A 20,686-nucleotide genomic window follows, 5' to 3' on the forward strand; every position below is an offset into this window, starting at 1 on the left:
TGTTACTAGTTTGTTTGAGAGGAAACTTGCTCTCATGAAGGTTTTACAAAACCATTTAAATATTTAAAGGTATTACAAAATTTCACTTATATCTTAACTAATCTTCTTGGCACTCTTCACTGGATATTAGATTTATTTGACCTGACAGATGATGACAGAATGCTGATCATGGTATCTACAGAGTATCCTATTTCAGAGTAGCGGCCGTGTTAGTCTGCATCCGCAAAAAGAAAAGGAGTACTTGTGGCACCTTAGAGACTAACAAATTTATTTGAGCATAAGCTTTCGAGCTCACGAAAGCTTATGCTCAAATAAATTTGTTAGTCTCTAAGGTGCCACAAGTACTCCTTTTCTTTTTAGAGTATCCTGTGTGGCTGATTTATGCTATGGAGTAGATACTGTTTTATTAGGAAGCAACAGATTATATACATTTATTCAGAAGCCATGAATGTGATTTGAGAAAAGATAAGGGAAAGTGTAAGCCAGTGTTAATGATCAATTCCTTCATCATTGTGGGAAATACAGATGTGTAAATATCGGGAAGTGTAGGAGGAAACGTCTATATTTGTAAAATTCAATTTGTGTCATGCTGCCAAATGTAAGCTTTAGATTTGAGGTGACTTTAGGTGTCCCACTTTTCTGTTAAACTAGAGTTCGCCCTGTGCAGAGGGCCAGCATAAACCATATGAACCAATTAAATCCTCAAAATACGGTTTAAGGAGGATTTAAGTGGTGTATAATCCTGTGCTGACCCTTTGCAAAGGAATGAAATTCACTCTTAGCAAAGGCTGAGAGCACTGGTGACACACCCAATCTCCAGTGCCTTTTGTGGATTTCTGAGGAATTGTCTTGGAGGCAATTGTGAGCCCTATCTTATTAGTGCTTTCCCCATATAGCTGCTGATCTATAGTAAGAAATAAAAATCTAAATTGAGAATAATGAGAAGTGAAATTCCAGAGGCTCTAATTGAACTACCTATGGTTCTAAGCCTTGCTGAGATGAGAGTACTTTAGGCTTTAAATAGTACGGTCAAGTAGGGGTAGGATGCTTATGCTCAGCCTTACAAGAGGGCCTTTGTCCCGCTCCATTTAAAATTGCTAAAATGATTAATTTTACTGTTCAATAGTTTTGAGAGATTCCTTGTAGCACAAAATGTTAAAGTTTATTTTAGGGAAACTGAAAATGTGTATTTTAAAAAACACACCAATGTTCCAATTCAGTTCTTCAAAGGGATATTTTGTTTAACTTGGTGTCATGCAGTATTATCATGGACTGTTTATTATATGTTTTAGTGAGAGATATTCCAATATATCTTTAGCTCTGGTTACCAGTTATACCAGCTGTTCATACTGTATGCATTCCTGTTTGACTCTTGCATTGCACTGTCATATGTACTTTTCAGTAAAGGAATGGGACATGCTACATTTTTGTTTGTATGACAGTTTTACAGTATTTAAAAAGCTTCCCTATACTAGAGGAGAAATCCAGTACAGAACCCATGATCCAATACAGAAGGCAGATGCATCAGTTGCTCACAGAGGCTATTTTTAACATTGCAGTTCTATGAAACTGCTGTGGTTATTGACAATCGCTCCAGAACCACAGGACTTTTAAAAAAATGAACAAAAAACAAACTGTACTTCTTTGTTCTTAGTTTTATTCACACAACCAGTTTTCTGTACTTTTCACCTGTGTCTTTAGTTACCAGAAATCTGAGTAACAGAGGTCAATGATCCTGGGGCTCCATTCTCAATACAGAATGATTTCTAATATTTTGCTTCCTGCAATAAGACATGTCTATCTTACTGAATATTTATAAATACAAAATACATCTTTAAGGAAAAACAGGTCGCTGTGTATTTAAATGACACATAGAAGGTGGAACTAAATCAAACATCATATTACTAACAGTCTCATAATTGACAATTACTCATACGTTACGTATAATAATGAAGGACAGAGTAGTAGACAAGCATCTACAGGCTGGCTATAATGCATTGCCAACCTACGAAATGCTGCTCCATCCTAACTTGGTGGGGGGATTCTTGCAGATGGAATACAGAGTGTATGTTCTCTGTCGCTAACTGCAGTACACAGGAACAGTTAGCTAAAAGCACTAAAACACTTCAATAAGGCTCCTCTCATTTCTTTGCCATTTAATTTATAATAAAAATATGGCTGTTTCATAGCCCCATGAAATTTATTAATAATAAAAATTGGTGAAATATTTTTCCACCTAGTATTTCTGAAATTCAAATTCAAATCAAGCTATCCAGAGATCATTTTGTTTGTTTGGTGTTTTGTTTTGCTTCAATGGAATTATCAGATTTGTGGTGTTACATATTTAACTGATCTCCACATACAGAATTAACAAGTTGGTATTTCTAATCTTTAGCTTCTAAATTCACCTAAAACAAATAATTTTTAAAACATAAATAACAAAGCAATTATTGATAGTTGTTTGTTTTTCTTTATCTAACACAACATCTAACAGAACAGGGCAATTACCAAATGATCCATTACCTCAGTCATCTGGTAGCACTGCTCTGCAGAGCACTCTGCTTTGCTGGTTGGGTTACTTAGGGCAAAAATGATAGGCTGCTTGTTAAAGGAAGCCATATCCTTGAGAATCTGATTTGTAAATGCACCACCAATGGCTGCAACTCCTAAATAAAAGAAGAGAAATACATGACAGAAAATGTAGGGAAGGCCGTTGGTTCAAGATATTCATGAATGTCATTTTGAAAAAGAGTAACAGTACAATAACATTTTCTTTTACTACAGCTTCTCTATTAACATTTAGTTGATTTTTTCCCTACTTCCGTGATAAAAATAAAGGAGTAACTTTTACATGTGCATAACCTCAGGACTCTGTGCCTGCAGTTGCTAACAATAGGGAAGTTACTTACCTGTTACTTATCAGTTCAGTAGCTGGAGTTACTCACAAAATAGAAAGTCCATGGCTTTTAGTCACAAAATAATGCTAGACCCCTCCTATACAGGGCAGAAAATAAACTAAATAAAGCTAAATCTAATTATTAAATATAAATAACTAAAAGAATTTTTAAAAACCTAATGAAATATGCAACTAGAAAAAAAAGATGGATGTTGCCAGCTGGGTCTGTCTCACACTCAGGAATGATTCAAAGGAACTAAGAGTAGGTTGGTTGCGCTTCCTCCTTTATATATTCAAGGGGGAGAGCTCAAAGGCATCAGTGGTGCAAGTAGGACCAACAGATGCTGCTGGCTAACATGTTCTGATTTCCAGGTCATGGGGTGCCTGCACACCAGAAGCAGAACTCATGTACAGAAGCACTCGAAGAATACTAGTTAGCTAATGTTTGTCTAATGCTTTGATGAGGTAAATCAATGAAGTGCCATGTATCTTTTTGATAGGGTGCTTCTCACCCTTCCCCCTCATTGCAACCTTGAGCAGAAGTCAAGCACAATCACACACTCTTTCTACACAATTTAGTGCAAGGGCAGTGTGGCACAAACCGGCCAGTTGGACAGCTGGGGTTTGGGAAAGGCCATGCCCTGGCCCTCCACAGTAGTAAGACTACTTCAGACAACCTTTGGGGAAAATGCAAAGGCTAAATTTCCTTTGCATGCCAGGGAGCTCAACAACATAGGAACAGGCCATACTGGGTCTGACCAATGGTCCACCTAACCCAGTATTCTGTCTTCTGATGGTGGCTGGTGCCAGACACTTCAGAGGGAATGAACAGAACAGGGCAATTATCAAATGATCCATCCCCTGTTGTCCACTCCCGCTCTGGACACACAGAGCATGGGGTTGCATCCCTGGCCATCTGGGCTAATAGCCATTAATGGACTCTCCTCCATGACCTTACCTAATTTTTTTTTGAACCCAGTTATACTTTTGGCTTTCACAACATCCCCCGGTAACGAGTTTCACAGGTAGACTTTGTGTCGTCTGCAGAAGTACTTCCTTGTGTTTGTTTTAAACATGCTACCTATCAATTTTGTTGGATGACCCCTGATTCTTGTATTATGTGAATGGGTAAATAACACTCCCCTATTCTCTTTCTCTACAGCTTTCATGATTTTATAGACCTCTATCATATCCCCCCTTAGTCATCTCTTTTCTAAGATGAAAAGTCCCCATCTTTTTAATCTCTCCTCATATGGAAGCTATTCCATACCCTTAAAATTTTTTTTGCCCTTCTCTGAACCTTTTCCAATTCTAATATATCTTTTTTTGAGATAGGGTGACCAGAACTGCATGCAATATTCAAGGTGTAAGCATACCATGAATTTATATAGTGACATGATATTTTCTGTCTTTTTATCTATCCCTTTCTTAATGATTCCTAATGTTGTTAGCTTTTTTCACTGCTGCTGCACATTGAGCAGAAATTATCAGAGAATTATCCACAATGACTCCAAGATCTCTTTCTTGAGTGGTAATAGCTAATTTAGACAACAGTTGCCCCTGTACACACAAAATGAAATTTCATCTGCCATTTTGTTGCCCACTCACCCAGTTTTGTGAAATCCCTTTGTAACTCTCTGCAATCTTCTTTGGACTTAACTATCTTGAGTAATTTTGTAACTTTGCCACTTTCTTTTTCCAGATTTATGAATATGTTGAACAGTGCAGGTAAGAGTACAGATCCTTGGAGGAACCCCGTTATTTACCGCTCTCCACTGTGAAAAGTGATTGTTTTTTTCCTACCCTTTGTTTCCTGTCTTTTAATCAGTTACTGATCCATGAGAGGACCTTCCCTCTTAATCTGATGATTGCTTTGTTTGCTTAAGAGCCTTTGGTGAGGGACTTCATTTGTCAAAGGCTTCCTGAAAGTCCAAGTACACTATACCCACTGGATCACCTTTGTCCATGTTTGCCGACACCCTCAAATAATCCTCAGATTGGTAAAGCAGGGATTTCCCTTTAGAAAAGCCAGGCTGACTCTTTCCCAACATATTCTGTTCATCTATGTGTCTGATAATTCTGTTCTTTACTGTAGTTTCAACCAATTTGCCTGGTACTGAAGTTAAACATACCAGCCTGTAATAGCCACGATTGCCTCTGGAGTCTTTTAAAAAAACATCAGTGTTACATTAGCTATCCTCCTGTTATCTTGTACAGAAGCGGATTTCATCAATAGATTACATACAATAGTGAGTAGTCCTGCAATTTCATATTTGAGTCCCTTAAATACTTTTGGGTGAATGCCATTTGGGCCTTGTGACTTATTACTGTTTAATTTATCAATTTATTCCAAAACCTTTTCTATTGACATCTCAGTCTGGGACAGTTCCTCAGATTTATCACCTAAAAAGACAGGTTTCAGAGTAACAGCCGTGTTAGTCTGTATTCGCAAAAAGAAAAGGAGGACTTGTGGCACCTTAGACTAAGTTCACCTAAAAAGAGTGGCTCACTTGTGAGTATGTCCCTCACAGCCTCTGCAGTGAACCTATTCAGAGAATTCATTTAGCTTCTCTGTGATGGCCTTGTATTCCTTGAGTGCTCCTTTAGCAATTTGAGTGTCCTGTGGCCTCACTGACTGGCAGGTTTCCTGTTTCAAACAATTTTTTTTTACCTTTTTTTTTTTTTTTCTTCCGTTTTGTGTCTTTTGCTGGTTGCTCTTGAAATTCTTTTTTGCCTGCCTAATTGTACTATTACACTTGAGTTGCCAGAATTTATGTTTCTTTCTATTTTCCTAAGGTAGTTTTGACTTAAAAACTTTTAAAAGATGATTTCTTGTCTCTAACTCCCTCTTTTACTCTGTTGTTTAGCCATGGTGACATTTTTTTGGCCCTCTTGCTGGTTTTTCTTTTATTTGGGGTATACATGTAGTATGAGTTTCTATTATGGTGTTTTTAAATATTTTCCATGCAGATTGCAGGCATATCACTCATTCACTCCTTTGACTAATCCTTTTAATTTCTGTTTAACTAGCTTCTTCATTTTTATGTAGTTCCTCTTTTTGAAATTAAATGCTACTGTGGTGGGCTTCTTTGGTATTTTCCCCTTTAGAAGGATGTTAAATTTAATTACATTATGGCTGCTATTATTGAATGGTTCAGCTATATTTAACTCTTGGACTAGATTCTGTACTTAGGACTAAATCAAGAATTGCCTCTCCCATTGTGGGTTAGAGGACTAGCTTCTCCAAGAAGCAGTTATTAATGGTGTCTAGAAAGTTTCTCTCTTTATCGGTCCAGAGGGGATATGTACCCAGTCTACATGGGGATAATCAAAATCTCCCAGTATGATTGGTTTTCTGTTTTCATAGCTGCTCTAATCTCCCTGAGCATTATACAATCACCGTCACCATCCTGGTCAGGTGGATGGTACTATATTTCTACTGCTATACTCTTATTATACATGCATGGAATTTCTATTCACAGAGATTCTGTAATACAATTTGATTCATTTAAGACTTTTACGGTATTTGACTCAATACTGTCTTTCAAACATAGTGCCACTACCCTAGCAGCATGACCTACTCTGCCATTTGTATGTATTTTGTACCCCAGTATTGCCATGTCCCATTTATTATCATCATTCCATCAAGTTTCTTGGTAGCTATTAGATCAATATCATTTAATACCAGGCAATCAAGTTCATCCATCTTAGTATATAGACTTTTAGGATATACAAGCACTTATAAAATTTGTCAATATTTAGCTGTCTGCCTTCATGTGATGTAACAGAATGGGACTCTTTTTTGTCCGTTTCTCTTCAGTTCCTACCTGTACTTTATCAACTTCTATCCTCTCCCCTTTACTAGGCTATAGAGTATCCTCTTTAATAAATTCTTCTGTAAAGGATGTCTTTGTTTGAACCATGTGTTCCTCCACACCTGTCAGCTTTCCCCCAGCCATTGGTTTAAAAAATCCTCTATGACCTTTTTAATTTTACATGTCTGCAATCTGGTTCCATTATTGTTTAGATGGGGCCCATCCTTCCTGTGCAGGCACCTTCTTTCCAAAAAGGTTCCCCAGTTTCTAATAAACCTAAATCCCTCCTCCTACCACCATTGTCTCATCCACACATTGAGACCCTAGCAGTTCTGCCAGTCTAACTGGCCCTGAGGCACTTTGGCTCCTGCAGCTCCATCTGCAGCAGTGAGACTCATGTATCATCATCTTCAGTGCAAGGCAGAATCCAGCTACAAGCCACAATCCAACTTGGTGAATTTACTGGAGATTCTTCGAGATGTGTGGTCCCTATCTGTACTCCTCTGAGGGCTTACGTAGGCGCACCATGTGCCTGGAATTGGAGAATTTGAAAGTAGCATTTGTTGGTCTATGCATATGCCTAGGCTCGCCGCGTGCTTCCATTGGAGGTAAAAGGAAGGGCAGACAGACCACATTTCCAGTTCCTTCTCGTGAATCAGATAGATCCATTGCATTGTGACAGCAGATTGGGAAAGTTGGGAATGGGAATTGGTGGATGGGCTGACATGCATAGGAGACTGGGAAGCCAGAATTGTCTAGACCAACCGGGGGCGATCAGAATGACTGTCACTCAGTCTCGTCAGATTTTGTGGCGGTACCCAAGGTAGGAGCAGTAGAAGAGGAAAATGATGTTGATTTGGTCTGACCAGGAAAGTTGGAGAGCGTCACCCTGAGAATGGTGGCTGAGACCTCCCCTGGAGCAGTATGTGGTGCGTTTACTGTTTATACGCGAGGCGAATAGTTCTCTGGTCGGAATCCTCCATTGTGTAAAAACATGTCACGTACTACTGCATCATGAAGTTCCATTTGTGGTTGACTTCAAAATGTCAGCTGAGCAAGTCTGCGTCCCTGGAAGATAGGCTGCGGACAAGAAGATCTGGTGATTGATGCACCGATTCCAGAGATTGACCGCTTCTGCACATAAAGCAGTCAATTTCATTCCTCCCTGTTCGTTGATGTAGAAAACAGTAGTAGTGTTGTCTAACATGATGGGAACAGATGAATGGGAGAAAGGATTGGTATGCCTTTCTTACAGTTCCAGGATATTGATGTGCATCCTGGATTCTCAGGGAGACCGTGTTCCCTGTGTCATGTGACTGTCCATGTGTACTCCCCAGCCTAAGAGGGATACATTGGTAATGATCATCTTGTCTGGTGAGGAGGGGAGGAAGGGAACTCCTATGCATACATGGGTTGGATCTGTGCACCATTGAAGGGAGGACAGCACCTTGGTGGGGACTGTCCATAGTGTGATGTTTTGGTGAGTAAAATGACTGGGCCCAAGTCTGGAGGCAGCGAAAGTAGAGTTGAGCGAAGGTGATCATGTATGTACATGAAGCTACGTGGCCAAGAAGGGAGAGACAAGTCCTGGTTGGAACATAAGGATTATTGATGATGCGCATGATGATCTCTCTCATTTCTTAGAATCTGTCCATCAGCAGGTAGGTCCATGCTGTGACCAAATTGATGGTGACCCCTATAAAGTCCAGGTATTGTGTGGAGTCTAAGATCGATTTCTCGACATTGATGCTGACTCCAAGGGACAAAAGAAGGCTGAGTAACATGGAGGTTGATGCTTGGGCTTTGTGCCTGGACCATGCAACTAGAATCCAGTTGTTGGTCTAAAGAAACATGAGAGCCCCTAATGTCTGATATAGACTGCTACGACAGAGAAAACTTTGGTGAAGACTGTGGGAGTGGTGGCTGTTCTGAAAGGGGAACCCTATACTGGAAATGGTGGGTGCCAATTGTGAATCTTAGGAAGTGTCTGTGCGCCGGATGGATATCAATGTAAAAATTAGTGTCCTGCATATCAAGAGCTGTAAACCACATGCCTTTTTCTAGAGATGGGATAACAGCTGCCAATGTGATCATATGAAACTTGAGTTTGTGGATGAAGTGATTGAGATGAGAGAGAGTGGGAATTGGTCTCCACCCACCTTTCTTCTTGTTATCAGGAAGTCAGTCAAATAGAACCATGGTCCTTGGTATTCTGGGGAACACATTCTACCGTGCCCTGTTACAATTAAGGCATTCACCTCTTGGGTGAAAATGCTGTCATGAGAGTGGTTCCTGATATGGGATAAGGAAGGGTTTTTTGGCGGAAGTAGTGTGATTAATTAAATTCTATAGCCATGATGGATGATGTTCAGCACCCATTTGGCCATTGTTATTGCACTCCAAATTTGGGGGGCAGTTGAATTTACGCTGCAGGGCATGAGTGTAGATATACAGTGAGTGAAGGGTGGCTCTGGAGTCCTTGAGGGTAGAAAGTGTATCATCTGTCCTTTAATTAAAGGAATCATCGAAGGGGCAGTCTTCAGTAGTGTTTTGTGCCTCCCTAGGGAAACTGGAGGAGTGGAGCCAAGATTCCCTATGCATAACTATAGCCACAGCCATGGCCCTTGAGGAGGTATCTGCTGCATCCACTGCCAATTAGAGTGCTGTTCTGGCTACCAGCTTCCCTTCCTCAATGAGCACCTGAAAATGAGTCCAGTCCCGTTGTGGGAGGCTATCAGTAAATTCCTTATATTTTCTGTAATTCAGAAGTCATGTTTAGCTAGTAATCCCTGATAGTATGAAATCCTGAATTGGAGACTAGATGAGGAAAAGACTTTATGCCCCAAAAGGTCCAAATGCTTTCCCTTCTTGTCAGATGGTGTAGAACAAGGGTGCTATTGTCTGGCTCTTTCAGTCACTGCTTTGACAACCAGAGAGATTGGGGGTGTGTCAAGAAGAGAATAGATGGTAAATGGGATTTATATTGTAATGATATACTGATACGTACTGCATGTCGTGTTAGTATTTAATACATACAGATACTTTTAGCTGGATGCATATCATGGATCTTTTACTCTAATCTTCAGTTTAACTGGTTTTTTAGCCTCATTTTCTCTAAACACTTTTTGTCTACTATGTGATTTTGGGTTTCAGTCTTGGATGTTGATATAGTGTCTCTCTTTTGCATGTCAATTGCTTGGCTGGACTGAAGAAAAATAAGGGTGAGCTCTTATTTTCCAGATTGGGACTAAATCTGGGTAAAATTTTTCAGATAGAACTTTTTTGGTGAAAAATGGAGATCTAGCAACACTGAAACATGTTGTGAAATCATGTCAGTTTCACCAAATTGTTATGGTAAAATAATACCCCTTTAAAAAAAATCAAAACATTTCAACATTTTCAAAATGAAAAATTTGATTCTTTGGTTTGGAATGACTTCATTTCAAAATCTCCTTTGATTTTATTAAAAAACAATTGAAACATTTAAAGTAGGCAATATTGAAATGAGACTTTTTGATTCTGTTGAAACTAAATGTTTCACTTGATCCATTTTTTTTAATTTGCCAAATTTTTTGAAAACTTTCTGTTTTGGTTCAATCCCAAACAATTTTTTTAAAAATTTTCATAATTGCCAGCAAAACAAACAAACAAACAAAAAAAATCAGTTATTTGCACAGCTCTAATTGGAATAGTATTTTGAAATGGTTATGCAGCATTTGACTATATCGGTGAAAAAAAGGAAATATTTCAGAAAACCAAGTCAAGTCCCACTTATTTGATTAATCACTGCTAAGTGAAACAGTGAAAATGCTTTAAAAAATTCAGTCCCCTTTGTTGAAGGCTTTCAAGATATAGGTTGGGGGAGTAATTCAATTGGTATTCTAAATTCAAAATATTTTTTTAATGTTATGGTAGTTGGCACAGAGTAAGATATGTTCACACTTTCTAACATGTGATGATCAGTTTTAGTGAATAGATAGATTTTTAAAAGGTTACTTAAACTGCAAAAATTCAAGAACATTTGCCTTTTCATTCATGAAACAGGTAGTAGAAAACTGTTTTAACTCTGCTGTATAGAGAATTGAAACATCCTTTCAGCTGGTTACTTCAATGAGATCAAGAACCTGCAGTTCTTTTAAAGTCAATGACAGTCTTGCCTAAACAAAAACTGCAGGATCGGAACCCAAATGTGAGACCAGAAATCTATGTAATCAGATGAAGAATGCAGGTGACTGTACAGTCATACATGCATGTATGCTCCACTTTCCTCATTCTAACGTCTGAGGTTATTTATACTACAGAACATAACTTCAGAAGTAATATTAGGAAGATGATGTGCTTCCTCAACAGAAGTTCAAGAAAACATGGATAATTCCACCACTAATGTGTAGGCTTTAGAATGAAAGCACTGTTATATGTTTGCCACATTCTTCTTATTATTTAATGTTTATTTGCAGTAGCATCCACTATGTGCTAGGTACTTTCCAAATACTTAAGAATTACCTGTTCAGAGGAGCTCCATAATCTTCCCTTTATATGATATTCATAGTTTATACAAACAATAAAACAAAGTCTCACTCCTTAAAAATATATCATTTGAATAAATAATTACCTATAAGTACAGTTGGTTTTATAGCTCTAACAATATCTTCTAGATTTTTCATTTCATCATGTTTATGGGCAAACCTTTCTTTTTCAGTTGTTAATGAGGAACGCTCCTAAGTGAACAAAAGCAAAAAATGCATTTATTAAAATTGTGCAGGGACCATGATATTCCCTATGCAAACTGATACACACCTCAAAAAGAGATATTCTGGTAATTAATTATCGCTGTTATGTTCAGTGTATGGCACTTGTATTAGCAAATAACAAAATGTGAGAAAATTTCTTAAATTGTACATTGCATCATGCTCTTATAAAGGACAACATATCCATTTGTCCAAATGTAAATACCTGGAATGTGAACATTTTAAAAACTGACCATTTTAGTCCACAGTAGCATTAATTACTCACAAATTTTCAAAAACCATGCACTATGTGAGCTTTATAATTTTGCAGAAAGCTGAACAATTGTACACACTTTAAAAGAAACAAATCATTCATGTAATATTGCAACCTTGTACAATTTTAAGCATCTGAATTTTGATACTTTGAAAATTGGTTTAATAATCAAAAACCTGACCTAATGTTAACAGAGTTTAGTTGTCTTTAGTGACATTCTATTGGCTCAGAATGTATTTTATTGGTACAGGACTAGTTAATGCTACTGCGGACTATGCATTTTCCATAAGTATTATTCAAACAAAAACACTCTCTCTCAGCAGCTTCAAGTCTTTTCTTGTGTAAAACATCAGGAGCCATCTAAATTATGGACTCTCTGGCTGCAAAATTTTAGTATTTTTAATAACTTGGGATAAACATCTCTAACCAGGCACCAATGAAAACATTTTTTCAGTAACATAAATGACTTATGTTAGTTGCAAATCAATTAAGTTTTCATCTGAGGCCCTGTGTACATTAGGGATTTCAGCTATCTCTGGCCAGCCACCAGTGTAGCTGCACCAAGTGAAAGCCCTAATGCAGACAGGCAAAAGCGCTACAGGCTGTGATTTACACTGACACAGCTTACCTGGCCTATAACTAGAGTGTGAAATCAATGGGAGCTGCTGGGGTCTCAGGACTTCTAAGAATTAGACCACTTGTTGAAGTGTCTAAATATGGAGAAAGCACTATCCTTAAGCACTTATTTCTAAAAATTTCACCTGAGCAGTTTAAAATGGAAATGCTTGAGAGAACCTTGACTACATGCTCGACTGGATACTGTATTACTGATGTCTTTTCCAACCATGCATTGCCAGTCTCAACAGAGGAAAATTTCCTTCATCTTTCCAAGTTAGCAACAATTATTGAGATAAAATCATCCTTGGTGTAACTCCTTTGAAGCTTAAGGAGTTTCACCAAGGACAAATTTGGCTCATGTATTTTAAAACTGGATCTAACAGTGGATTCGTTCTACTTTTCAAAAACTATATTTTTGGGTTTTTTTTATTTTTAAGAAAAAATTGTTTTAATGTCCTACACAAAAAGGCTGTGGTTTGGCACAAATTACATCACAGCACTTACTCTGCTCCTCCTTCTCCTCTTTGGACAGTAACCACAAGACTTGGCATACATAACAGAAGGCCATTTTTCATCTGCAGCAGGAGGAAATGGTTCCGGGGAGACCACAGAAGTTGTGCAGGTCTGTCATGTGGTTAGAACTGACTGAGCTGCTTTGGTTTACAGGATACCAGTTTCTCTTCTCTCACCCTTGATTATAGGGAATTTTCACAGATTTATCCACTTCTACAGGTTTCTTAAATGACTGAAATACAGTGTTTTAAGTGGAGAGGGTTATGTCCTCATGTGCTTATATGGGGTTTAAGTATGTTCTTAGAACTACTACCACAGAAATATTGAGTAACATGCACCTGATTTCCTTTTTGGGTAAAATATAAAATCCACTGCCTCTCACGGGTGCAGTAAAATTAGCCACTTTTGGCATGTCCATGATGAAGCTAGTGCAGTCAATTGAGACTTTGAAGATTGCTGTTTTTAAATTCTCCAGCAGATGTCACTGCAGTCTATAAATGTTTTTTTGAGGACTAATTAGTAATTAGCATGCACTAATCTCTGTAAACTGATTGGCTGAGTTTGAGTGTCACATGTTGGTACTGGCAGCATTAATTAATATATGCAAATCCCTGTATTATGATTGGCTGGGTTAATTAACATACTCAAATCCCTGAAAGATGACTGGCTGAATAAATTAATAGCTAATGAGCCAGAATTGCATATAAAGGCAACAGCCAGCAGGCTAAAACTTTGTAGGGACAGGGACCAGCACGAGAGTGGAACGCTGCTGGACACCTACCAGAAGCCACCTGTGCAAGAGAAGCCACCTGAGACGCTACATTGAAACCTAGTAAAGAAAGAGCCACTTGAAAACCAATGGCTGTTACAGCAACAGCAGCAGCCCACCCAGGGTTCCAGGGTTACTTTGGCAATGACCGTTTCTGGCACCCGGCCAGCAGGTCTCTGCAGCAGCCCAGCAGCAACAACCAACGGTTGCCTGGATGCCGGTGGTTTGCGTGAGATTCCCCCTACCCATTCAGTAACCATAAGGCCAGTGTTAATGGATGTTAGAGTTAAGTAATTAATATTAGAGTTAATCAATGTATTGTTACACATTTATGTTATGTGATTGATTGCTATATTGTTATAGAGTAAGTGATTATATTGTTAGATTATGTTATAGAGTTAAGTGGAATATTTATTTGTGTTGTGTTTTTATTTATCGTGCTGCTTCCTTTACATTGTATCTGTAACCTTTACTGTTTATTTTATTTTTGCCGCTCTCTCTCCTCTTATTGTAATCCTTCACTTCTAAATAAATGTTATTTTTGTTTTTGAAGAATTTACTACTTGCTGCCTATTCTTGATCAGAGGGCTTTATCCGTGTCCTTTAGGGGGGGAAGCTGGCCATGGTTAGTGGCTTTTCTTTGGAAAATCCGTAGGACGGGCCACAACCTTTAATATCAGAATAAGCAAATTAAAAAGACAGTTAGGTTCAAATCTTCTGGTAACACCTCGTCACTCTTCTCTTCTGCAGACTAAATAAGCCCAGTTCCCTGAGCCTCTCCCCATAAATCATGTGCCCCAGCCCCTAATAATTTTCATTGCCCTCCGCTGGACTCTCTCCAATTTGTCCACATCCTTTCTGTAGTTGGGGGCCCAAAACTGGACGCAATACTCCAGATGTGGCCTCACCAGTGCCGAATAGAGGGAAATAATCACTTCCCTCATTCTGCTGGCAATGCTCCTACTAATGCAGGCCAATATGCCGTTGGCATTCTTGGCAACAAGGGCACATTGTTGACTCAGATCCAGCTTCTCGTTCACTGTAATTCCCAGGTCCTTTTCTGCAGAACTGCTGCTTAGCCAATCGGTCCTCAGCCTCTAGCAGTGCATGGGATTCTTCCATCCTAAGTGCAGGACTCCGCCCTTGTCCTTGTTGAACCTCATCAGATTTCTTTTGGCCCAATCCTCCAATTTGTCTAGGTCACTCTGGACCCTACTCTCCAGCATATCTATCTTCTCCCCAGTTTACTGTGATCCGCGAACTTGCTGAGGGTGCAATCCATCCAATCATCCAGATCATTAATGAGGATGTTGAACAAAACCAGCCCCAGGACTGACTCCTGGGGCACTCTGCTTGATATTGGCTGCCAACTAGACATCAAGCCATTGATCACTACCTGTTGAGCCTGGTGATCTAGCCAGCTTTCTATCCACCTTACAGTCCATTCATTCAATCAATACTTCTTTAACTTGCTGGCAAGAATACTGTGGGAGACCATATCAAAAGCTTTGCTAAAGTCAAGATATATCACATTCAACGCTTTCCCCATATGCACAGAGTCAGTTATCTCATCATAGAGGGCAATCAGGTTTGTCAGGCATGACTTGCCCGTTGTGAATCCACATTGACGGTTCCTGATCACCTTTCTCTTCTCAAAGTGCTTCAAAATGGATTCCTTGAGGACCTGCTCCATGATTTTTTCAGGGACTGAGGTGAGGCTGACCCCTCATGTAGTTCCACGCATTCTCCTTCTTCCCTTTTTTAAAGATGGGCACTATATTTGCCTTTTTCCAATCATCGGGACCTCCCCTGATCGCCACGAGTTTTCAAAGATAATGGCCAATGGCTCTGCAATCTCAGCCAACTCCCCCAGCACCTTTGTATGCTTTGCATTCTGCCCCATGGACTTGTGCATGTCCAGCTTTTCTAAATAGTCTTTAACCTGTTCTTTCTCCACTGAGGGCTGCTCACCTCCTCCCCATACTGTATTGCCCAGTGTAGAAGTCTAGGAGCTGACCTTGTTTGTGAAGACCAAGGCAAAAAAACATTGAGTACTTCAGCTTTCTCCACATCGCCTGTCACTAAATTGCCTCCCCTATTCAGTAAGAGTCCCACACTTTCCCTGACCTTCTTCTTGTTGCTAATATACCTGTAGAAACCCTTCTTGTTACCCTTCACATCCCTTTCTAGCTGCAACTCCAACTGTGCTTTGGCCTTCCTGATTACACCCCTGCATGCTCAAGCAATATTTTTATACTCCTCCCTAGTCATCTGTCCAAGTTTCCACTTCTTGTAAGCTTCCTTTTTGTGTTTAAGCTCACCAAAGATTTCTCTGTTAAGCCAAGCTGGTTGCCTGCCATATTTGCTATTCTTTCTGCACATCGGGATGGTTTGTTCCTGTGTCCTCAATAAGGCTTCTTTAAAATACAAGCATCTCTCCTGGACTCCAGAAAAGCAGACTTTGACTCCCTCATGGATGGAGGGGAGGATGGGCAGGATCCCCTGGGAGGCTAATATGAGGGGGAAAGGAGTCCAGGAGAGATGGACTCATATTACTCATTTCCCCCTCATATTAGCCTCCCAGGGGATCCTGCCCATCCTCCCCTCCATCCATGAGGGAGTCAAAGTCTGCTTTTCTGAAGTCCAGCATCTGTATTCTGCTGCTTTCTTTTCTTCCTCTTGTCAAAGGCTTTCTGAAAGTTCAAGTACACTATGTCCACTGGATCATTCTTGTCCACATGTTTATTGACCCCCTCAAAGTATTCTAATAGATTGATGAGGCATGATTTCCCTTTACAAAAGCTGTGTTGACTATTCCCCAACAAATTGTATTCATCGATGTGTCCGATAATTCTGCTCTTTACTATTTTTTTCAACCAATTTGCCTGGTACTGAAGTTAGGCTTACCAACCTGTAATTGCCAGAATCACCTCTGGAATCTTTTTAAAAAATTGGTGTCACATTAGCTATCCTCCTGTCATCTGGTACAGAAGCTGATTTAAGCAATAGGTTACATACCACACTTATCAGAGTAACAGCCGTGTTAGTCTGTCTTTGCAAAAAGAAAAGGAATACTTGTGGCACCTTAGAGACTAACCAATTTATTTGAGCATGAGCTTTCGTGAGCTACAGCTCACTTCATCGGATGCATACTGTGGAAACTGCAGTAGACATTATATACACACACAGAGACCATGAAACAATACCCCCTCCCACCCCACTGTCCTGCTGGTAATAGCTTATCTAAAGTGATCATCAAGTTGGGCCATTTCCAGCACAAATCCCGGTTTTCTCACCCTCCGCCCCCCCCCACACAAACTCACTCTCCTGCTGGTAATAGCCCATCCAAAGTGACAACTCTCTTCACAATGTGTATGATAATCAAGGTGGGTCATTTCCAGCACAAATCCAGGTTCTCTCACTCCCTCACCCCCCTCCAAAAACCACACACACAAACTCACTGTCCTACTGGTAATAGATAATCAAAAGTGACCACTCTCCCTACAATGTGCATGATAATCAAGGTGGGCCATTTCCAGCATAAATCCAGGTTTTCTTACCCCCCCACCCCCATACACACACCAACTCACTCTCCTGCTGGTAATAGCTCATCCAAAGTGACCACTCTCCCTACAATGTGCATGGTAATCAAGGTGGGTCATTTCCAGCACAGATCCAGGCTTTCTAACCCCCCCTCCCACCCCCGGGAACACACACACACACACACACACAAACTCACTCTCCTGCTGGCAATAGCTCATCCAAACTGACCACTCTCCAAGTTTAAATCCAAGTTTAACCAGAACGTCTGGGGGTGGGGGGTAGGAAAAAGCAAGGGGAAATAGGCTACCTTGCATAATGACTTAGCCACTCCCAGTCTCTATTTAAGCCTAAATTAATAGTATCCAATTTGCAAATGAATTCCAATTCAGCAGTTTCTCGCTGGAGTCTGGATTTGAAGTTTTTTTGTTGTAAGATAGTGACCTTCATGTCAGTGATTGCGTGACCAGAGTGATTGAAGTGTTCTCCGACTGGTTTATGAATGTTATAATTCTTGACATCTGATTTGTGTCCATTTATTCTTTTACGTAGAGACTGTCCAGTTTGACCAATGTAAATGGCAGAGGGGCATTGATTATCACGCACATTGTAGGGAGAGTGGTCACTTTGGATAAGCTATTACTAGCAGGAGATTTAGTTTGTGTGTGTGGTTTTTGGAGGGGAGTGAGGGGATGAGAGAACCTGGATTTGTGCAGGAAATGGCCCACCTTGATTATCATACACATTGTGAAGAGAGTTGTATTGTATATATTGTAAGAGTTTTTGGTATCAAACTTAAAATAAATGTACATCATCGGCACAGAAATGGAAACTTACCCCATGTCGCCAGATTACAGAACCAAGCAGAAGCTCAGATAAACAAAACAAAATTGTCTTATGAAGAGACCCCTTAGAGACCCCATAGACAACAGCTGTAAAAACAGGACTCCAGACTGTAAAACTGACATATTGAGAGTGATGTTAAAAATAGGAGGTAACTCATACAAATGCTCCCAAATTGGGGCCTGATATTTGGGCCTGTTATGGTGGATCTGGCCACATGGGAGTTCCCACTTTGTAGTATCCCTGAATAGCATAGTAGCTTTATGAAACCAGGGAAAAGGGACCATGGTCAGAGCATTTCCAAGCTGCAGATTCTTCTTAATAATCATTGCTAGAATGGCTCCTTGTGGCCACATGCAGCTAGGAATAAATTAGAGTAGCCCTCAGAATGCTCTAGCTTACACTAGGGACAGAACTGGCACTCATCTGGTCCCAGAATCAAGAAGCCACAAAGCTAATATAAAACCACTTGCCTCCATGTCCTCTCTGGTCCTGTGCCAAGCCCAGCTTATCTAGACCAGAGAATCTAGTGGCGTGAGCCTTAATTTATATAAGATGCTTATACACGATATACATAAAGCACCACAAAAATAAATACATGATAAACAGATATGTGTAATGATTATTAAGAAGGAAAGTGAGACAAACTAGGAAATATCAGTATTTTTTATGAATATGGTGAATGCTGTGTGTGTGTTTTTGATGGGTTACTTGCTAAGAGGTTACATATCTTGATATCTTTTTTTTTTAAATAAGATTACATTTGGATTACGTTTGGATGATAAAGGCAATAGTGTTGACATAATATATTTCTGTAAGGCAGATTGGTTCTTCGCCCTACGCTATTTAACATCTTTATCAATAATCTGGAAGAAAACATAAAATCATCACTGATAAAGTTTGCAGATGACAAAAATTAGGGGCATGGTAAATAATGAAGAGAACAGGTCACTGATTTAGAGCGATCTACATTGCTTGGGCGTAAGCAAACAGTATGCATTTTAATATAGCTAAATGTAAATGTATACAACTGGAAGCAAAGACTTTGGCCATACTTACATGTTGGGGGATTTTATCCTGGGAAGCAGTGACTCTGAAAAAGGTTTGGGGGTGGTGGTGGTATATAATCAGCTGAACATGAGCTTCCAGTGTGACGCTGTGGCCAAAAGAGCTAATATGATCTTGGGATGTGTAAACAAGGGAATCTTGAGTAGGAGTAGAGAGATTATTTTACTTCTGTATTTGTCTCTAGTGCAACTGCTGCTGGAATACCGTTTCCAGGTCTGGTGTCTACAACTGAAGAAGGATGTTGATAAATTGGAGAGGGTTCAGAGAAGAGCCAGGAGAACAATTAAAGGATTAGAAAACATGGCTTATCACAACAGACTAAAAGAGCTCAATCTATTCACTGTAAGAAAGAGAAGATTAAGGAGTGACTTGATTATAGTCTATAAGTACCTACATGGGGAACAAATATTTAATAATGGGCTCTTCAGTCTATCAGAGAAAGATATAACATGATCCAATGGCTGGAAGTTCAAGCGAAGTTGCAGACTGGAAATAAGGCATACTTTTTTAACAGTGAGGGTAACTAATCATTGAACAATTTACCAAGGATCATGGCGAATTCTCCATTACTGACAATTTTTAAGTTAAGATGGGGTGTTTTTCTAAAAGTTATGATAGAAGAATTGTTTTGGGAAAGTTCTATGGCCTGTGCTATACAGAAGGTCAGACTAGTGGTCCCTTCTGGCCTTAGAATCTATGAATCTAGATCGAAAGGGGTTATTAAAGAAACCAAGCAGCCAAACAGTGACACAGAGAAGAGTCCTGGAGGAAACAATGGAAAAGCTTTTTATTTGGGAATACTCCCTACTGGCTCCAGGCAGGGTGAGAACTGTTTCCTCTTCCTAAGGCTAAAGCCCTATACTTAAAAGTTATACCAGCACTGCTATGTTGGTAGGGTTGTGGGTTTTTTTTTAAACCACACAGCTATGCAGGTATAAGCTCTAGTGTAGATGCACTGTCAGTGTAGATGCTCTAGTGTAGATGCCAGCCTGTGCCACTTCCCGCAGCTCCCATTGGTTGGGAACGGCAAACTGCGGCAACTGGGAGCTGCAGGAGGCCATGCCTGCGGACAGTCAATGTAAACACTGTCTTGCGGCCCACCAGCGGATTACCCTGATGGGCCACGTATTGCCCGCCACCCAGGTTGCCCACCACTGGTGTAAACATAGCTGGAGGGTTTGCCAGAATAGCTATACCTGTATAGTTATGCCAACAAAGGCTGTGTCTACACAAGAAAAGTTAAGTCTAGGATCAAAAGGAGGAGATCAAACATTATAGGACCCCGGTCATAGAAAAGGGAGGGTGCTGAACAGGTGGCCAGAGACTGCCCAGGAAGCGTCAGTAAGAGCTGACAGGCTGGTACAGAGATGCACAGAGACAGAACATGATATTAACAGGACAGTCTGATTCTCTCCGACATGGGAGTTAGCTGATTTTAGGGGAACTTAAAAAAGCTGACAAGAAAAGATTAAGATACAGTAAGACCCGAGGTGCACAGGCCTTTGTTTTGTCCTTTGCTCTATGAGCTTTGAACATCTGGGGAGAATTACCACATAATACTTTGTTTTGAAGATGCTGTTTTTGAGTCACTTCAATCATCTCACTGGTCCCCAGAATGAAAGA

General features: G+C 39.9%; 1 protein-coding gene across 2 annotated transcripts in view; it reads right to left on the reverse strand.

Annotated features, from left to right (window-relative positions):
* ME1 (malic enzyme 1) overlaps positions 1 to 20,686 on the reverse strand; it is a 343,107-nt gene that overhangs the window by 28,160 nt on the left and 294,261 nt on the right. For both annotated transcript variants that reach the window (XR_012157982.2, XM_073336566.2), the window contains exons 10-11: positions 11,324 to 11,429; positions 2,524 to 2,666 (exon numbers count right to left, since the gene is read on the reverse strand). Coding sequence is in view for 1 of the 2 variants with exons in the window: in XM_073336566.2 (XP_073192667.2) it covers positions 2,524 to 2,666; positions 11,324 to 11,429 (249 nt within the window). In the remaining variant the exon portion in view is untranslated. The remainder of the gene's footprint in view (positions 1 to 2,523; positions 2,667 to 11,323; positions 11,430 to 20,686) is intronic.

Source organism: Lepidochelys kempii, chromosome 3 (assembly GCF_965140285.1).
Source record: "Lepidochelys kempii isolate rLepKem1 chromosome 3, rLepKem1.hap1, whole genome shotgun sequence".
Lineage (NCBI taxonomy): Eukaryota > Metazoa > Chordata > Testudines > Cheloniidae > Lepidochelys > Lepidochelys kempii.